The sequence below is a fragment of the Leucoraja erinacea genome, chromosome 15 (assembly GCF_028641065.1).
Source record: "Leucoraja erinacea ecotype New England chromosome 15, Leri_hhj_1, whole genome shotgun sequence".
NCBI classification, from domain to species: Eukaryota; Metazoa; Chordata; class Chondrichthyes; order Rajiformes; family Rajidae; genus Leucoraja; species Leucoraja erinaceus.
The window spans coordinates 28,899,654-28,921,089 of NC_073391.1; the positions used below are offsets into that span (position 1 = coordinate 28,899,654).

Consider the following 21,436-nt stretch of genomic DNA (forward strand, 5'->3'; position numbering starts at 1 on the left):
AATGGTGCAAATAGGCTCACGCGCCAATCAACCTATTCTTGGCTGAGGGAAGAATGTCATGCGGTAAAACTTTAGTTCAGGAACAATTAGGTCTTGTTCCAAGATGGCACGGTGGTGTAGCGGTAGAGTTGCTGCCTTATAACGCAAGAGACCCGGATTCGATCCTGACCACGGGTGCTGTCTGTAAGGAGTTGGTACGTTCTGCGCGTGATGGCATGGGGTTTCTCCGGGCGCTCCGGTTTCTTCTCACATTCCAAATATGTAGGTTCATTTGGCTTCGGTAAAGATAAATTGTAAATTGTCCCTAGTGTGTAGCACAGTGCTCGTGGGTACGGGGATCGCTGGTCCGTGTGGACTCGGTGGCAAGAAGAACCTGTTTCCGCACTGTGTCTCCAAACTAAACTAAACTAATATAAGGAGGAACTCTATTAATTTCCTTTCCTCAAATATAAGAGAGTGTGGGCAGGGTGGTGTGGGTCCTTGGTGATACTGGCTACCATCTTTTCAAGAGTAACTGCAAGGAGAAAACCAACTTTACATCATCAGTTCCTACATTTGGCTCAAAAGCAGTTGTCATGCTCCAGAGTTTTCAAGGAAAATTGCTTTTTAATGATCCTTTGTCATATCATGTATTGGGTGGCACAGTGGCATGGCTGGTGGAGCTACTGCCTCACAACCCCATTGGCCCTGTGCTATCCAGACTCTCAGTACTGTCTGTGCCGAGTTTGTGCGTTTTCCCCATGACCCTGTGGATTTCCTCTTAATTCCTCCCCTATCCCTAAGTAGAGGTTAGTGGGCAATTTGGCCTCTGTAAATCACCCGTCGTGATGGAAGGGAAAATGGGCCGACCCAAAATATCATATATCCATTCCCTCCACTGATGCCGTCTGACCCCGTGTGCGGACGTGGTGCCGATGGTCGAAAAGCTGAAGCAAAGAAGTGGAAACTAAATAACTGAACGGAAACGAAGCCGAAACGCCAAATAACCCAAAGCGTACAAAGTTGAAACGCCAATTAACCGAAAGGGTGGGACGCCTAAATGCAAACTAACCGATAGGGCGGGATGCCTAAAAGCCAACTAACCAAAAGGCTACGTTGCCGAAAAGCAAACTTACCGAAAGGCCGCTCTGCCGAAACGCCAACTAACCGAAAGGCTGCGTCGCCTACAAGCCAACTAACAGAATGGCCGCTCTGCCGACAAGTCAAATAACAGACATGACGTCGCTGGTGGGGGAGGGTGGGAGGACTTGTCAGCGATTGGCCCAGACCCCCGCGTCCATCACATCACTGGCCGATGGAGACAGGAGGGTGGGGGTCATTTTCCCACACAAGCTATAGGTGACTGGGCACTCTGAACCCGAGCACCAAGTTGTAAGCGGTCCATGTGAAAGGACAGCACCTTCCAACAATGAAGGCATTATAAAACCGGCTGCCGCAAGCCCTTCCCACAGGACGGGGTTTTAACTCGGCATTAAAAATCAAAAATAAAAATGTTTCATGTATAAATAGTTCTTACATTCGGGAACTTGGTTAATTAGGTGGTGGGATTATTTCCCCGTCCTAACTATGCCTTTGCTTTAGCCAGTGGCTACATCCATTCCATCCCTCCCTCGCAAAGATGTGAGATTTCATTAAGAGCACACTTGGATGAATAGATGCGAGCGGCATGTAAAGGGTAATACATGAAACCGATGAAATTAGACAACTGTGACACCAAAGATAGACACAAAATGCCGGAGTGACTCAATGGGACAGGCAGCATCTCTGGAGAGAAGGAATGGGTGACGTTTCGGGTCGAGTCCCTTCAGACTCAGTCTTCAGGTCTGAAGAATGGTCTTGACCCGAAACGTCACCCATTCCTTCCCTCCAGAGATGCTGCCTGTTCCGCTGAGTTACTCCAGCTTTTTGTGTCCATCTTTTTCGGTTAAAACAGTTTACAGATTATCTGGTGTTTTGTGCGTGGGAGCCTGTTGTGTACGTTACGCGGGCAACCAGACGGTAATAAATAAAACATGCTTCTTGTTGTCGGGAGGGGGTGGGGTGGGAGGAGGTAAAATTGTCCATTATCATTCACACTTGTCATCAGCCCACCATCATGTCCCCCCATGTTTTAAAAGCGATTTACTATGGCTGCCAATGCCCCGAGCCGTCTGTCCCCATGGCCGTGGTGGGATTGAATCATCCAGTGTGGGTGTCAGAGGGTAAATCAGCCCGTGTGTGGGTCGGGGTCCGGGGGTCGGGGGGTCGGAAATCACCCTGGTGTGGGGCTTGGGGTCTGATGGCGGTGCATTGTGGTCAGTGACTCTGGGTGGGCGGAGGGACCAGCCTGTCCCACACCTAAGCTCCACCCGGCGCTGCCGACACACAGCCCGTCACAGTGTGGCTGCACGGGGGAGACAAGGCGGAGAGTGGCCGTGGCCGTGGGAGAGTGGGGGCTGTCCCGAGGGATGCGCTTACAACTTGGTGCTCGGGTTCAGAGTGCCCAGCTACCTATGGCTAGTGTGGGAAAATGACCCCCACCCTCCCATCTCTACCGGCCAGTGATGTGATGGACGTGAGGGTCTGGTCCAATCGCTGATGTCCCCCCCGTCCCCCTCCGGTGACGTCAAGTCCGTTATTTGACTTTTCGGCTGAGCGGCCATTCGGTGAGTTTGATTTTAGGCGATGCAGCCTATCAGTTAGTTGGCTTTTAGGCGTCCCGCCTTTTCAGTTAGTTTGCATTTAGGCATTCCACCCTTTACGGTTAGTTGACGTTCGGGCTTTGTTCCCGTTCGGTTATTTGGCTTCCACTTCTTTGCTTCGGCTTCTCGTCCATCGACGCAACGTCCCGGTACCGTCTGACCCGCTGACTTGCTCCAACACTTTTTGTTTAATTGAAATTCTAACCTCTTCAGACCTTGGTACCTCTTCTGGGAGAATTACTGGGGTAATGAGCTAGCGAAGACATAATGGGCCAAATGGCCTCATTCCACATCAGTAGGAAGTGCAGTGGATAGAGAGAGGCATTTAACTCCCTGGCCCTTGGTTGTCTTACATAGCTGCTGATCTTTCCTGTATCTCCCCTCTCCACTGATAATCTAGAGCCAATCATTCATCTGATCCATTTATCCTTTCTATTCCTCTCATGATCTTATATGCCTCCATACGATCATCCTCATCCTCCTGCAGTCCAAGGAATTGACCACCCGTTGTTCCCAAGGACACGGAATCTTATTCTTCTGTAGCACATCTATGTGCTGCTTGTTTCACTATTAACTTGATTCTGGTCGGTTGCATCCTTCCTGTCTTGCTTTTGCAATGATCCCCTCGGCCTGCTGCTATTTTCATTTCATGCTCTGATGCCAAGAGAGATTGCATCAGTACTTCTGTTTTTATGTAATGTGCAGGTTGAATCTTCAGGACATAATGCTTGTAAACTGAGATTTAGGGGCGGCACAGTTGCACAGCTGGTAGAGCTGCTGCCTCACAGCTCCAGAGACCCATGTTCCATACTGACCTCGGGTGCCGTCTGTGTGGAGTTTGCACGCTCTCCCTGTGACCGCGTGGGTTTCCTCCGGTTGCTTCCACATCCCAAAGATGTGCTGGTTTGTAGTTAGATTGCTTGCTGTGAAATTACCCCTAGTCTTTATACATTAGAGATACAGCGCGGAAACAGGCCCTTCAATTCCCTGAGTCAGCGCCGACCACTCAATCTGCATCACCACGTACACTAGCATTGTCCTGCGCACTAGAGATAATTTACAATTTTACCAAAGCCAATTACCAAAGCCAATTAACCTACAAACCTGTACCTCTTTGGAGCATGGGAGGAAACCGGAGCACCCGGAGAAAACCCACAGCCACAGGGAGAACATAGAAACTCCACACTGACAACACCCGTCGTCAGGATCAAACCCGGGTCTCTGGCGCTGTAGGGCAAACCTCTACCACTGTGTCACTGTGCTCTCCTGAAGTGCGTTGTGAGTGGAACAGAAAGTGGGATAACAGACCCAGTGTGAACGGGTGATGGCTGGTCGGCACGGACTCTGTGATTCGAAGGGCCTGTTTCCATGCTTATGACTTAAACTAAACTAAAAAGATTGCTGGCTAAATGGAGCACATTTGGCATGTGGAACCAATGTTACTCTTTTGTTGGGAAAAGACTTAAACTCGTTTGCAATTATTAAGCCAGTCTTTATTAATTTCCAAGCCCTAGGGATAGTTCCTCCAACACTTCCAATTTGAACTGATGCTCTTCTGCTGCAGTGCCCATTTTAACTTGGCCCTCCTGGACAGTGGGTATGGGAACACTCAGGACCCGAATTGGCCCTCTTCCAGCTGAAGCCTCAGGTTAAATTAGGTTTAATTACTTTATCACGTTGTGGAGCTCTGCTTTCTTTCTCAGTTTTAGTTTTAGAGATACAGCATGGAAACAGGCCATTCGACCCACCGACCTGTGATCACCACGTACACTAGAACTATTCCACACACAAGAGACAATTTACCTTATGTTTTTTACCAAAGCCAAATTGACCCACAAATCTGTACATCTTTGTAGTGTGGGAGGAAACCGGAACACTCGGAAAACCCCCACGTGGTCACAGGGAGAATGTCCAAATTCCATACAGACAACGCCCATAGTCGGGATCGAACCCAGGTGGCCCTTAGCGCTGTAAGGCAGCAACTCTACCACTCCGCCACTGTGCTGCCCTGCTGGTTTATGCCAAAGGTATACACAAAGTGCTGGAGTAACTCAACGGGTCAGGCAGCATCTCTGGAGGAAAAGGATGGGTGACATTTCGGGTCGGGACCCTTCTTCAGACTGAAAATAGGTTTAGTTTAGTTTAGTTAAGAAGTACAGTATGGAAACAGGCCCTTCGGCCCACTGAGTCCACACTGATCGACGATCACCCGTTCACAGAAGTTCTACGTTATCCCACATTCGCATACACTTCCTGCAAATTGGATGCGATTTATTGAGGCTAGTTAACCGACAAATTTGCACGTCTTTGGGATGTGGGTTGAAACTGGAGCACCCGGAGGAAACCTACACAATCACGTGGTGAACATACGATACAATATGATAGAACTTTATATTTCCCAGGAGCGAAATTGATCGGCCAACAGCCATAAACACAAAATACATGAAACATGAAATTAAGGTGACGAGTGGAAAGGATTGGTGATGTGCAAAGATTGCAGGGGGGGAGTCAGTCTCAGTCTGCCTCGCGACCGAACATGCAAACTCTACACAAACAACACCCAATGTCAGGATCAAACCCAGGTCTCTGTCGCCGTTAGGTTGCAGCTCTATCAGGTGTGCCACAATGCCAGTAAAATTGCTTGTCTGGTACCACAAGAGTTCCAGAGTTTCTTCAGGAGTTCCTTCTCTCTACTGATATGTTTATATTTTATTCACCTCCCTCTAGTTGCCCTTCTTCAGGTAGCCTTGCCCACCTCCCTGCCTTCCTCCAGCTAGCATGACGACCAGCTTGTGCCAATCATTATCTTCCAGGCTTTGACCTATCACTCATCTTCTCTTTGTTCTCTTCACCCCTCACCATCCCTTCTCCACAGTTGAAGAGTCATTTATTTGCTGACTCATGATGAAAGGTCACCGACCTGAAGTGCAAACTCTCTGTGTCTATTTCTACCCATCTGCTAAATGTTTTCCATTTTGCATTTCAGACCTGCAGGATGTTGCCTTTGCCCAAAGATGAGATTAGTTTGGTTCAAGAAGTGGTTAGTGGTGCAACCACTGTGGCACAAAGTAGAGCTGCTGCCTCTCAATGCCAGAGGCCCAGCGTCAATCCGGACTACGGGTGCTGTCTGTGTGGAGTTTGTACGTTCTCCCTGTGATCACGTGGATTTTTTTTGGTTGCTCTTGTTTGCTCCCACACTCCAAAGATGTACAGGTTTGTAGGTTAATTTGGCTTTAGTATAAATTGTCCCTAGTCTTTAGGATAATGCTAGTGTACGGGGATCGCTGGTTGGCGTGGATTCGGTGAGCCAAAGGGCCTGTTTCTTCGCTGTATCTCTAAACTAAAACCAGACTGTCCATGCCTGGGGTATTCTGTTGGATCTCCATCAATGATTGCTATTTCATTCATAAAATCACTTCCACCAAGCTAAGCGAGGAGAATGAGGAATAAATTGACCATTTAGCCAATGAGAAAGTCATTATCCTCCTAGCGTTAACACCAAAGGGCTGTTAAACTCAACAAAATATAATGATACGTTGAAGGTAAAAGCCAATTCTAAGCCCTGACCAAACCATTCAGGCATAGTTTGCTTCCTGGTTCCCTCAACAAGGCATAAAAAGACTTAACCACAAAACATTGGTGAAGATGCCTGAGGAAGGGTGCTACCTGAATTCTAAAGAGTGCTGACACTGCAGGCATTTTACCTTTGGTAATGAATATTTGGGAAGCTTCATCTCTGCAAAGTCCTCTCTCCGATATGACACGTAGTAGGTTACCCGTCCACCAGATGTCACCTTGGGAGTGAATCACAAAATGGCAGGAATTATTCACAGGCTGTAAAAAGACAACAATGCGCATAAAGTCAAGTCAAGCATGTTTGGCGTGCTCTCTGCTAACAAGAAGGACAAAATGGCCTCAATAACACAGTCACTTTGTGAACCTTCTAACATTGGAATCATTTTTCTTCTCATTGTATTGTATCAGGTTAACGTCATCAGAAATAGTTTGCTACCATCACACTGGCTCTGCCTTGCCATTTGTTTGATAATACTCTATTATCATTTCTGCTGCTGTATAAACACAAGTCGTCACTCGTCTTATGTGAAGCTGGGTGAAAAAGGGTGGCACGGTGGCGCAACAGTAGAGTTGCTGCCTTGCAGTGCTAGCGACCCGGGTTCAATCCTGACCTCTGGTGGCTGACTGTGTGCGGAGTTTTCACGTTCTCCTGGTGATAGCATGGGTTTTCTTCGGGTGCTCCAGTTTCCTTCTACATCACAATACGTGCGGGTTTGTAGATTCATTGGCCCTCTGTAAATTGCCTCTAGTATGTAGGGAGTGGTTGCAAAAGTGGGATAACATAGCAGTAGTGTGAACGGGTGATTGATGGTTGGCGTGGCCTTGGTGGGTGGAAGAGACTGTATCTCCAAACTAAACTAAACTAAACCGTTACTTTTGCTTTACTCTGAATCTATTTTCTGCAGGCTTGCCCAAGAACTGTAGACTTTAGAGATACAGCGCTGGAACTGGCCCGTTGGCCCCACTGGGTCTATGCTGACCATCGATCACACGTACACTGGCACTATCCTACACACGAGTGACAATTTACAGACGCAAATTAATCTCCAATCCTGTACATTTTTGGAACATGGGAGGAAACCGGAGCACCCGGATGAAACCCATGTGGTCACGGGGAGAACGTAAATAAACTCCGCACCGATAGCACCCATAGTCAGGATCGAACCCGGGTCCCTGGCGCTATAAGGCAGCAACGCCACTGTGCCGCCCTTTACACAACCCTCTGCAGGAAGTGTGAGATGTGGATGTGTGAAGCACAGCAAGAGAGCGGATCAAGGTCTGATTTCTGCCACTCTCTGATTATCCATGCCTCGTGATGTGGTGTAACGTTGTCTCTCCTCACACGCGCCCTCTGCTCCTTCAGCACTTCATCACTTTCAATGTGACAGGCGGGAAATTAATTTGGTTCACTCATCTATTCAGCAAGCAAGGATATGGATCTCTCGGTTTACTGTAATTAACCTGTTTTTCTCAGTCACTTGACAATCACAGCAGAACAACAGTTACTTCCTGCTGTGATCGGCATGAGTTTATTAGAACCTTTGAATAATCATCGAAGGAACCTGTGTAATAATCAACAGCATGAATAGCTTTCATTTGTTTACAAAGTTTCTCTTTGCATTCGTTTTTTTTCTCCACGGCAGACCCACCGTTCAATTGCTTGATTCAAATTTGAGGAAGGACATTCTTGCTATTGAGGGAGTGCAGCGTAGGTTCACGAGTTTAATTCCTGGGATGGCGGACTGTCATATGTTGATAGAATGGAGCGACTGGGCTTGTATGCAGTGGAATTTAGAAGGAAGAGAGGGGATCCTATTGAAACATATAAGATTATTAAGGGATTGGACATGCTATGGGCAGGAAAAATGTTCCTGATGTTGGGGGAGTCCAGAACCAGGGACCACAGTTTAAGAATAAGGGGTAGGCCATTTTGAACGGAGATGAGGAAAAACTTTTCACCCAGAGAGTTGTGAATCTGTGGAATTCTTTGCCTCAGAAGGCAGTGGAGGCCCTCTCTGGAAGCTTTCAAAAGAGAGTCAGATAGAGCTCTTGAAGATAGCGGAGTCAAGGGATATGGGGAGAAGGCAGGAACGAGGTACTGATTGTGGCTGTTCAGCCATGATCACAGTGAATGTGGTGCTGGCTCGAAGGGCCGAATGGCCTACTCCTGCAAATATTGTAATTTGTCTATTGATTCAAATAGTATTAGGAAGAAACAAGACCATGGTGATGGTGTATAATATCCCTGGTTGGTGGCAATGGGCAGAACGCCATCTAGTTGATATCTATATTACTAAAAGTCTGATCTTGACCGCTTTTGGCCCACTGTGCTGCGATTTCCGAGAGAACGCCGCCACCAATGGCCGTCATTTTTGGCCACCTCGCTCAGAGCCCCCCTCCGCCTTCCGGAACCAGATGATTTTTACCATTAATGAAAAATGAGAGAGATATTAATGTTTAAAAAAAAATTCACCATTCTCTCTGCTGCCCCTGCTGGAGGCAGGGGGAGGGACTATAAAACCCAGAAGTGTAGTGCATCACTCAGTCTCTGCCAGACCCAGGAAGCGAGAGGGTCACGGTTCTCTGAGCTGCAAATAACACTGAACACAGTCTACTCCATGGTGAGTCCCCTTGATGCGGCTGTAAAGTGGCTGCAGCCCAATTGTTTGCCTCGCCTTTTTTAAAAGTTTGTGTTCACAACATGAATTTTGGTTGTCAGGTGGCTGCCGTCCAATTGTTTGCCTCGCCTTTTTAAAATGTTTGTGTTCACAAAATCAATCTTGGTTGTCAGGTGGCTGCAGCCCAATTGTTTGCCTTGGCTTGACTTTTAAAATCGTTAAAACAGTTGGATGCCAGCCCAACAATCCATTCAGCCCACAGTCTATACTAGCCCTCTGGAAACCAGTACCTTCGGCCTGCACCACCCATACTAGCGCAACAGACAGCCCCCCCCACTGGCGAGCAATATTGGAATTGGTGGAGAGGTGGATTATTGCGTTGGGGACCAGCCCTCCCGTGTGATGCTGGGACCCAACGGGTCCCACTTAGTGTAGTTAAAAATAAAGCTCCCACCTAAATTGAGGTCTCCTCCAAATCGGCACAGGGTTGGCATTGGAGATGTGATAGAAGCTTTTATTTAAGGCATATGGATATGCAGGAAATGGAAGAATATGGATCATGTTCAGTCAGATGAGATTAGTTGAAGCTGGTATGTTCGGTACGGACATTGTGGGCCAAATGGTCTGTTCCTGTGCTGTACTGTTCTACGTTCTACATTGATATAAGATCGCCATATGTCTACATGGAGATATGTTTGCTTCTTGTGGCCCATGCAGATTAAAGTGAATGTGATGGCAACAAAATCTAGGTATGCATGATTAGCGCAATAAAATGCAAAAATGATTTCTCTTTCTTAGATTGGCGACTGTAACATGCTGCTGTAAAATCCATGAAGGAAAATGAGTTGTAAAAATAAGCTATCCAATGAATATTTCCACACATGGAAGAAACAGCTTCTCAAACAGATTTTCTAGTTGGATCTTGCATACGGGTGGTGGGTATATGGAGCGAGCTGCCAGGGGAGGTAGTTGAGACAGATACAATCATAGTGTTTGGGATACATTGGGACAGGCACATGGATGAGGGATTTGGAGGGTTATGAGCTAAACGCGGGCAGGTGAAACTAGTATAGATGGGGCATGTTGGTCAGTGTGGGTAAGTTGGGCTGGCCTGTTTCCACACTGTATGACTATGACACTTTATATCTCAACTTAATACATTTAATGTTGAAGTTTATTGAACAAAGAAATAAATAAAAGCTATAACAAGTTAGAACACACACTCACAAATGCACCCTGTTTATTTTCTGATAAAATTCTCAAGTAAATCCTGTAACTATTGCCTTGGGTTTCTCTTCAAACCAGTGTGGACAACAATTGTATCTAAACTGTTGAAGATTAAAGTAATGGGCGCAGAGTGAATGCATCGCTGGCACATGCTTAGACTGCATAATCTGCGTTCACCAGATTATGTCTCCGGGGCTTGATGAGCATGGTTGCCACAAGACAGCAAACATCATCCCCTCCAGCTATCCTCGTGGTGTCGACCAATATAGACGAGTGCCTCAAGAAACCTGGAGCATTTTTAGATCATTTTTTTGAGTCAAGACCTCATTTACCCCAAAGCGGTTAACTTTGAGAGACCTGTGTTCAGCCCCATCAACGTAGATTCTTATGCGGTCTCGACCCGAAACGTCACCCATTCCTTCTCTCCAGAGATGCTGCTTGTCCCGCTGAGTTACTCGAGCTCTTTGTGTCGATCTTCGGTTTAAACTAGCATCTGCAGTTCCTTCCTACACACATTCTGTTTAGTTTAATTTAGTTTAGAGATTGGAGCCTTCGAACTATCACACACCTCCAGAATCAGGGACAGTTTCTTCCCAGCTGTAATCAGGCAACTGAATGGTCCTCTCAACAACTGGAAAGTGGTCCTGACCTCCCATCTACCTCATTGGAGACCTTCAAGCTATCTTTAATCAAACATTATTGGTTTTGCACTAATCGTTACACCCTTTATCCTGTATCTGTACACTGTGCATGGCTTGATTGTAAACATGGAATCCTTTCATTGACTGGATACCATGCAACGAAAGCCTTTCACTGCCCCTAAGTACATGTGACAATAATATATTAAACTAAACTAAGACATAGCATGGAAATTGGCACTCTGGCACACCGCCCACTGACTAGCGATCACCCATATACTAGTTCTATTCTACACACTAGGGACAATTTACAGAAGCCAATTAACCTAAAAAACATGCACATCTTTGGAGTGTGGAAACACCAGGGTAAAAACCCATGCGGTCACCAGGAGAACGTGCTAACTCCGCACAGATAGCACCCGTAGTCAGGATCAAACCCAGGCCTTTGGTGCTGTAAAGCAGCAGCTTCACCTCTGTTACTGCTTCCTTCCATTTGCTGAGGCTCCATAGATAACTAAATCGCATTCGGTTTCATGGTTTGGGTAATCGTGATTAGTAGCATCTAGACAAAATGCATAATGTTATCTGCTAATGGCACCACAGATTTACTGACTTAATCATTGTTCTACGGAACTAATCTAACTCTCATATGAATGATTCATCGGGGCTTCCGAACAGGGCAGAGTTTGACTCTCCTCCCCCTCATTGCGGATATTTGATTTTGTCTCTGGATCTCTTCTGCTACGATGCTGAGTACTCTTCACTCATAAATTCATGTCATAGGAGCAGTATAGGCCATTTGGTCCATCGAGTCTACTTCGGCATTCAATCATGGCTGGTCTATCTTTCCCTCTAAGCCCATTCTCTGGCCTTCTCCCCATAACCTCTGACACCCGCCCTAATCAAGAATGTTTAGCTTAATCAATAATCTGTCAATCTCCAATTTAAAAATACTCAATAACTTGGCCTCCATAGCTGTCGGTGGCAATGAATTCCACAGATTAACCACCCTATGGCTAATGCAATTCCTCCTTGTACATTCTTCATTTTACCTGTTGTACATAGGTTGTAGAAGGGCATAGTTTTAAGATGAAGGGGGCAGGACTTTACAGGAATCTGAGGGGTAACATTTTGGGTGTATGGAACGAGCTGCCAGAAGATGTAGTTGAGGCAGGGATTATCACTGTTAAAGATGAAATTAGACAGGTTCATGGATAGGACAGATTTAGAGGGATATGGGTTAAGTGCAGGCAAGTGGGACTAGTGTAGATGCGACATGTTGATCGGTGTGGACAAGATGGGCTGAAGGCCCTGTTTCCACACTGTATGACTTTATGATGTTTAAGAAAGAACTGCAGATGCTGGAAAAATCAAAGGTCAACAAAAATGCTGGAGAAACTCAGCGGGTGACGCAGCATCTATGGAGCAAAGATGCGGCAGCATCTATTCCTTCGCTCCATAGATGCTGCCACACACGCTGAGTTTCTCCAGCATTTTTTGTCTACTGTATGACCATATAACCATATAACAATTACAGCACAGAAACAGGCTATCTCAGCCCTTCTAGTCGGTGCCGAACACTTATTCTACACTAGTCCCATCTACCTGCACTCAGACCATAACCCTTCATTCCTTTCCCGTCCATATGCCTATCCAATTTATTTTTAAATGATAAAATCGAACCTGCCTCCACCACTTCCACTGGAAGCTCATTCCACACAGATAGATAGATAGATAGATCCTTTATTGTCATTCAGACCTTACGGTCTGAACGAAATTATGTTGCCTGCAGTCATACACAGAATCAATAATAACAAAACATACAATAAACACAAATTAAACATCCACCACAGTGAGTTCACCAAGCACATCCTCACTGTGATGGAGGCAAAGTCTTAGTTTCCATCTCTTCCCTCCTTGTTCTCCCTCTGCGCTGAGGCGGTCGATCCAGGCCGGAGATGCCGCTCTCCAGTCCAGCGGACCTCCGTGGTGATGTCGCCGCTGCCGAAAGCCAGAACGCCATCTCCGCTCCGAGACGGCCCGCCACAGCATCAGCTCCGGGCCGCCGCCCCAGCTCCAGGTCCCGCAGTCTCCGCACCGGGCCGCCGCCCCATCTCCAGGCCGATGCCCCAGCTCCAGGTCGCTGCCCCAGCTCCGGGTCCTGCAGTCTCCGCACCGGGCCGCTGCCCCATCTCCAGGCCGATGCCCCAGCTCCAGGTCGCTGCCCCAGCTCCGGGTCCTGCAGTCTCCGCACCGGGCCGCTGCCCCAGCTCCAGGTCGCCGCCCCAGCTCCAGGTCCTGCAGTCTCCGCTCCGGGCCGCCGCCCCAACTCCGGGTCTCGCAGTCTCCGCTCCGGGCTGCTGCCCCAGCTCTGGGCAGCCACCCCAGCTCCAGGCCGCCGCCCCAGCTTCGGGTCCCGCAGTCTCAGCTCCGAGTCCCGCTGCATCAGCCCCAGGCCGCCGCCGAAAGCCAGAACGCCGCACCAGCAAGTCGGGCCACCGCTGCTCAGCCCCGAAGACGGCCAGCTTCTCGTTGGTAAGTCCTGGCCGGCTCTGCCTCCGGAGCCTCGGGGTCAGTCGCAGGCTGGAGGCCGCCAGCTCCGCCATTAGGCCTCAGCGCAGACGGAGGCAGAGAAGGGGGATACGACATGAAAAAGTCGCATTCCCCCGAAGGAAGAGACAGAGAACATGTTCCACCCCCTCTAACACAACCCAACAAACTAAAACTTAACCAAAACAAGACAAAAAAAAACAACAGAAAAAAGTAAAGACAGACGGACTGCAGGCGAGCCGCAGCTGTTAACAGCGCAGCACAGCTACCACTCTCTGAGTAAAGAAGTTCCCCCCTCATGTTACCCCTAAACTTCTGTTACTTAATTCTCAAGTCATGTCCTCTTGTTTGAATTTTCCCTACTCTCAATGAAAAAAGCTTATCCACGTCAACTCTGTCTATCCCTCTCATCATTTTAAAGACCTCTATCAAGTCCCTCCTTAACCTTCTGCGCTACAAAGAATAAATACCTAACTTGTTCAACCTTTCTCTGTAACTTAGTTGCTGAAACCCAGGCAACATTCTAGTAAATCTTCTCTGTACTCTCTCTATTTTGTTGGCATCTTTCCTATAATTTGGCAACCAAAATTGTACACCATACTCCAGAATTGGCCTCACCAATGCCTTGTACAATTTTAACATTACATCCCAACTTCTATACTCAATGCTCTGATTTATAAAGGCTAGCACACCAAAAGCTTTCTTTACCACCCTATCTACATGAGATTCCACCTTCAGGGAACTGTGCACAGTTATTCCTAGATCCCTCTTTTCAACTGCATTCCTCAATTCGCTACCATTTACCATGTACGTCCTATTTTGATATGTCCTGCCAAGATGTAGCACCTCACACTTATCAGCACTATGACTATGACATGAGTTTGGTTTCACTGTAATACAGTATGTGATTTGATCCAAAAGCATGCAAAACAAAGCTTTCCCTGTATCTTAGTACACATGACAATAATAAACCTAAACCCTTACATGTTCCTCTCGTGGAAACCAGCACACTGCCACTGCTTTCTTCCACCCACATTCATTATTCTTTGTTTTCCTCTCAAAGTCTCGTAGAATGGGATACTTTTCTAATCAGAGTAAACTGGACCAATATAAAGACACACACGACAGTTCTCCACTTGGTAGAAACAAGGATCAAAATCAATGCCAAATAGAGATTGGGTGAGATAGAAGATAAATTGGTGATATTGATTTTTCTTGAGACAATTTAGATCTTCTGAAAGGCTGTACAACCAAAAATGTGTTCTAGCTCCAGATGTGAAAGACAATTGATTGAATTGCGGTTTGTACTCAATAAGACTTTCCTTGCTCTCAATTTCAATTAACTCACAGACTATGTCTCTGAAAACGTTGCACATGAGTCTTACCATCTTTCAACAAATTAGGCAAAGTTTTAGTATTCGTTCAAATGCAATGTTACATTAAATCCCTGGAACTGACTATATATACTGAGGTGAGAGAAGAAATAGGCGACGTTTTGGGTCAAGACCCTTCTTCAGACTGTTGTCGGGGGTGGGGGTGGGGGTTGGGAAAAATAAAGGAAGAGGCGGAGACAGTCGGCTTGGGAGAGAGTTGGGAAGGGGGAGGATGGAGAAAGCAAGGACTATCTGAAATTAGAGAAGTCAATGCTTATACCGCTGGGGTGTAAACAACCTAAGCAAAATATGAGGTGCTGCTTCTCCAATTTGCACTGGGCCTCACTCTGGCCCAGGACAACAAGGTCAGATACGGAATGGGAGGGTTAGTTGAAGTGCTGGGCCACCGAGAGATCAGGTTGATTAGTGCGAACTGAGCGCAGGTGTTGGGCGAAGCGATCTCCAAGCCTGCGCTTGGTCTCACCGATGTAGAGAAGTTGACACCTAGAACAGCGGATGCAGCAGATGAGGTTGGAGGAGGTGCAGGGTGAATCTCTGCCTCACCTGGAAAGACTGCTTGGGTCCTTGGGTGGAGTCGAGGGGGGAGGTAAAGCGCCAAGTGTAGCATTTCCTGCGGTTGCATGGGAAAGTACCCGGGAAGGGGGTGGTTTGGGTGGGCAGGGACGAATTGACCAGGGAGTTACAGAGGGAGCAGTCTCTGCAGAAAGCCGAAAGGGGAGGAGATGGGAAGATGTGGCCAGAGGTATGATCCCGTTGGTGGTGAAAATGTCAAAGGATCATATGTTGTATGCCACGGCTGATGGGGTGGAAGGTGGACCCACTGACTGCCATAGCTATCTGGACTACACTTCTTCCCACCCTGCTTCCTGTAAGGACTCTATCCCCTACTCCCAATCCCTCTGTCTATGCCACATCTGCACCCAGGATAAGATGTTCCAGACCCGGGCTTCGGAGATGTCCTCATTCTTTAGGGAATGAGGGTTCCCCTCTTCTATTATAGATGAGGCTCTCACCAGGGTCTCTTCTATATCCCGCAGCTCCGCTCTCACTCCCCATCCCCCTACTCGTGACAAGGACAGAGTCCCCCTTGTTCTCACCTTCCACCCCATCAGCCGTCGCATACAACATATAATCCTCCGGCATTTTTGCCACCACCAACGGGATCCTACCTCTGGCTACATCTTCCCATCTACTCCCCTTTCAGCTCTCCGCAGAGACTGTTCCCTCGGTAACACCGCAATCAATTCGTCCCTTCCCACCTAAACCACCCGCTCCCCGGGTGCTTTCCCATGCAACCGCAGGAAATGCTACACTTGTCGCTTTACCTCCCCCCTCGACTCCACCCAAGGACCCAAGCAGACTTTCCAGGTGAGGCAGAGGTTCCCAGCACTTCCTCCAACCTCATCTACTGCATCTGCTGTTCCAGGTGTCAACTTCTCTATATCGGTGAGACCAAGTGCGGGCTCGGCCATCGCTTCGCCCAACACCTGCGCTCAGTTCGCAATGACCAACCTGATCTCCCGGTGGCCCAGCACTTCAACTCCCCTTCCCATTCCGAATCTGACCTTTCTGTCCTGGGCCTTCTCCATTGCCAGAGTTAGTCCCAGCGCAAATTGGAGGAACAGTACCTCATGTTTCGCTTAGGTAGTTTACACCCCAGCGGTATGAACATTTACTTCTCTAATTTCAGGTGGTCCTTGCTTTCTCCCTCCTTCCCCTCCCTCCTCCCAGCTCTCCCACAAGCCTACCGTCTCCGCCTCTTCCTTTCTTTCCCCCCACCCTCCGACATCAGTCTGAAGAAGGTCTCGACCTGAAACGCCACCTATTTCTTCTCTCCATAGATGCTGCCTCACCCGCTGAGTTACACCAGCATTTTCATCTTCAATTTTTCCAGCATCTGCAGCTCTTTCTTAAACATATAAACTGAGGTTATCACTTACAGGGGACATGTGTACAGTATATGCAGAAGTTTCAAACCAGTCAATTGATTCACAACATTATTGTTTAAAATAAGCCAGTAAATATTTTCAATAATGCCTATGAATAAATTATAGGATGGCTGCATTTCTGACAGAAGCAATAAGTCTTGCAGCACAATGGTAGAGTTGCTGCCTTGCAGCGCCAGTCACCCGGGTTTGATCCTGAATACAGGTACTGTCCATATGGAGTTTGTATGTTCTCCTGTGACTTGTGTAGGTTTTCACCGGGAGCTCCGGTTTCCTCACACACTCCAAAAATGTACAGGTTTATAGGCTAATTGGCTTGGTGAAAATTGTAAATTGTCCCTAGTGTGTATAGGATAGTGTGTAGAGATCGCTGGTTGGTGCGGACTCATTGGGCCAAAGGGCCTGTTTCCATGCTGCTTCTCTAAACTAAATTAAACTGTGCCAAAAGCAATCTGGTCAAGCCCATTCACCAGCTCTTCCTCATGGCTTTGCAATACGTTTCTGCTGTGGTATCTATCCAATTCCCTTTTGAAAGCAGTGCTTGAATTTGCTTTACCAACTGTGTGACCCTATTGCTTCCCAACTCGTTTAGTTCCTCCAGCACTTTGTTTGTGTTTTGCTCAAGATTCAACATCTGAACGTTGTTGTGCGTCCACCTATCACTCGCTGCTTTATGCCACACTGCGTCCCTTCACTCTTTGCCAGCTTTCCCCCCTTTACTCTATCAGTCTGAAGAAGAATCCTGATCCAAAATGTCAACTGTCCATTTCCCTCCACAGATGCTGCCTGACCTGCTGAGTTCCTCCAGCAGTTCTTTTCCATTTTGCAGTCTCCTTGTGTTTCCATGTTCCTTAATCTATTTAGCCCTGTTCATAGTGAATGGCTTCAGCGGCCAAAATTGTTTATCCCTGGTCTGATTTTCTTATGTTCCTAATCTGTGGAATTCTTTAAATAATGGATAGTCTTCGGTGCTACACGAACAAACGTTAACGACACTGCGTTAAAAACCAGTTTTAAAGTTTGATTCAATCGATGCTGTTGGAACAAAAAAGTAGATAGTGACCATTTTACCTGTGCAAAGACGTAGTCATCTTGAACCACCAATGAATTGTGGTCTATATAACCTGGGAACAGCTTGCTGCTTGCTGCTTCTGAACAGTTCTGAATTCGACAGGTGATATATTCAGCATCTGTGACAAGAAAGTAAAAGTAGAGGGTTTTTAGGAAGGAAACAGGGCCATCTTAGGAACAGTGCAACATTATGCTGTTGTTTAAGTAATCTCATCAAAGAAACAAAATATTGTTTTGACATTCTCCCCCATCACATTGTGGGTTATCCTCACGCTACACCAGGGGTTATCGTGAGAAGGCAGGAGAATGAGGTTAGGAGGGAGAGATAGATCAGCCATGATTGAATGGTGGAGTAGACTTGATGGGCTGAAAGGCTTAATTCTGCTCCTATCACTTATGACCTTATGCAGAGATTTTTACAGGTTTATTGGTTAATTTAGCTTCAGTAAACATTGTAAATTGTCCCTCGTGTGTAGGATAGTGCTATTGTACAGGGATCGCTGGTCAGGGAGGACTCGGTAGGCTGAAGGGCCTGTTTCTATGCTGTATCTCTAAACTAAACTAAACCTCTGTCATCCATGCCCCAACTTGAATGGGCTCATCTTGTACTCACTGGCCTACAGTGGTGTTTCCTTGACCGGAATAATAAAGAGACTCGGGAGGAATAGGCTGACAACTTTATGAGGAAATTACCAGACCATTGAGATGATACAGTACCTCTCAGAGAAGACTAAACAGAACAGATCTCTCCTCTGTGCAAGGAAAGCTAAATAAAGACTTTGAAGTGGTACAATTTTTGGCAGAGAACATGTTTTCACTTGAGCGGCCATAAATATTAAATAGTCAATGAGAATGGATTGGAGATGTCAATTGGAATCTCTTCGTCTAATAAGTGGTGAGAGCTTGCCAACTTGCAAAATAAATAAGTTGGAGAGGAGTCAACATATGAGGACACAAGCAACCGCAGATGCTGATTTACAAACAAAAAGACACAAAGTGCTGGAATTACTCAACAGGTCAGACTGCATCTCTGGAGAACATAGATAGGTGACTTTTTCTGGTTGGCACCCTTCTTCAAAAGTTTGAGGCACAGATTCATAGATTCACCTCATTGATGCAAACATAGCACCATCTTTGAACCACTCTGAATTTGACAGGTCATAGTCAAACAGACAGAAAGAGGCCCTCGGCCCAACTCGTTCTTGCCAACCATGATGACCCATCTAAGCTAGATTAATTTGCCCTCATTTGCTCCATATCCCGCTAAACCTTGGAAACAAGGAACTGCAGATGATAATACACAAAATAAAAGAAAAACGAAGAAATAACTCTGTGGGTCAGGCAGCATCCGTGGAGAAGATGAATTGGTGGGGGCGGCACAGTGTATCTGCGGTAGAGTTGCTGCCTTACGGCCCAAGGAACCTGGGTTTGATCTTGACTAAGCGTGCTGGCTGTTTGGAGTTGTACCTTCTCCGCGTGACCACGTGGGTGCTCCGGTTTCCTCCCACATTCCAAAGACGTACAGTTTTGTAGGTTAATTGGCTTTGGTAAAAAATTTAAATTGCCCCTAGTGTGTAGAATAGTGCTAGTGTACGGGTATCGCTAGTCGGCATGGACTCAGTGGGCTGAAGGGTCTGGTCCCACCCTGTATCTCTAAACTAAACTCAGATGACGTTTTGAGTCAGGACATTTCTTCACGCCATCTGTCACACAAAATGTCACCCATCCATGTTCTCCAGGGATGCTGCCCAACGTGCTAAGTTACTTCAGCATTTTGTGTCTTTCATTTTCCCCTCTTAACCCTTCCTACCCATGTACCTGTTCAAGTGCCTTTTAAATGTCCAAATGTCCTGCTTCAACTACCTCCTCTGGCAGTTCATTCCATATACCCGCCACCCTCTTGAGTGGAAATGTTGCCCCTCAGGTTCCTATTAAAACTTTCCCTTCTCACCTTGAACCCTATGTCCTCTGGTTTCTTGAATCCCCTACTCTGGGTAAAAGATGCTGCACATTGACCCGAGCAATTCCTATCATTTGTGAGAATTATCATAGAAACATAGAAATTAGGTGCAGGAGTAGGCCATTTGGCCCTTCGAGCCTGCACCGCCATTCAATATGATCATGGCTGATCATCTAACTCAATAGGTTAAGGGGGGACTTGATAGAGGTTTTTAAAATGATGAGAGGGATAAACAGAGTTGACGTGGAAATGCTTTTCCCACTGAGAGTAGGGAAGATTCAAACAAGGGGACATGACTTAAGAATTAAGGGACTGAAGTTTAGGAGTAACATGAGGGGGAACTTCTTTACTCAGAGAGTGGTGGCTGTGTGGAATGAGCTTCCAGTGAAGGTGGTGGAGGCAGGTTCGTTTTTATCATTTAAAAATAAATGGATAGTTATATGGACGGGAAGGGAATGGAAGGTTATGGTCTGAGTGCAGGTATATGGGACTAGGGGAGAATATGTGTTCGGCACGGACTAGAAGGGTCGAGATGGCCTGTTTCCGTGCTGTAATTGTTATATGGTTAGTATCCTTTACCTGACCATTGACCATTTGTGAATCGTGGAGAATATGAGAGGGGAGGTGAAAGCCAGTTGGCTCCATTGATCCGTGTTGCATCTGTACATTCTGTGTAATGGAGCATTTAAACTTTAACAATGGAATCCTTACGGATCTGATTTTGAGCAAATTGGCTTTGTCACAGATCGTGCAATGAAAGCTTCTCATCAGCGTGAAGCAGTTATCAAACCAAATTGGTCATTGAGGGAAATTGAGAGCCGTTGCACAATCGTCAGACCGTCTCCAGCGACATTGTACAGATTAATGATGAAGTCCCACACAGAATCTCAAAATAACTGAGGGGAACGATTGTAAGGCATGAGATGACTTAGATTGGGAAGAAATACTCGAGTGACTCAATTTACTTTCACTGAAGCAGGGTGGGAGGGAGATCTTTAGAATGATGAAAGTCAGAGGTATAAATTAGTGGTCTGAAGGGCCGCTTTATGAAGTGTTGGGCTGAAGAAGGGTACTGACCTGAAACACTGTCTGTCTATTTCCCTTCACAAATGCTGCACTGAAGTTCCTCCAACACTTTGCTTAATACAAAGTAGCAAGCCATTTACCATGGGCAAGGAGCCTTGGGCTAGATGCCATGACAGGAATGTTTTCACACCTCAATAAGGCTTTAGATCAGAAAATCCTTCGCCCACAAGATCGTGGCCATGTAGAACAGAGATTCCGAACCAGACCAATATATGTAGGAAAGCTATCAATTAATTTTTAAATCTGCAATTAACAGATCATGTTAATCTGTTAACCTAAGGTTGTAAAGGATATATAAAAACAGTTGTGTATTTATGGCACAGCTTATAAGGCAGCAGCATGAATATTGAGTTCTCTAACTTCAAGTAACCCTCAAATTCTGCCTCTCTCTGTCTCTCCCCCATCCAAGTCGTGGCAATTAGTTTCACTGTCGTTCTGCTTAGTTTCACTGTTTGTATGCACTCATTATCATCTTCTCCACAACCAACAATGGGCCATTGTGGGCTCCATCTTTCCTTGATCAATAGATTCCAATGTTCAATAGATTCAGGATCAGTTCCTTTGGATTGGAGGATAGCTAATGTTATCCCACTTTTCAAGAAAGGAGCGAGAGAGAAAACAGGGAATTACAGACCAGTTAGCCTGACTTCGGTGGTGGGAAAGATGCTGGAGTCAATTATTAAAGAGGT

General features: G+C 46.6%; 1 protein-coding gene across 6 annotated transcripts in view; it reads right to left on the minus strand.

Moving 5' to 3' along the window:
• The window catches only part of LOC129704093 (VPS10 domain-containing receptor SorCS1-like), a 678,236-nt gene that overhangs the window by 141,697 nt on the left and 515,103 nt on the right, over positions 1-21,436 (minus strand). For all 6 annotated transcript variants that reach the window (XR_008724683.1, XM_055646979.1, XM_055646982.1 and 3 more), the window contains exons 7-8: positions 17,702-17,820; positions 6,386-6,475 (exon numbers count right to left, since the gene is read on the minus strand). Coding sequence is in view for 5 of the 6 variants with exons in the window: in XM_055646979.1 (XP_055502954.1) it covers positions 6,386-6,475; positions 17,702-17,820 (209 nt within the window). In the remaining variant the exon portion in view is untranslated. The remainder of the gene's footprint in view (positions 1-6,385; positions 6,476-17,701; positions 17,821-21,436) is intronic.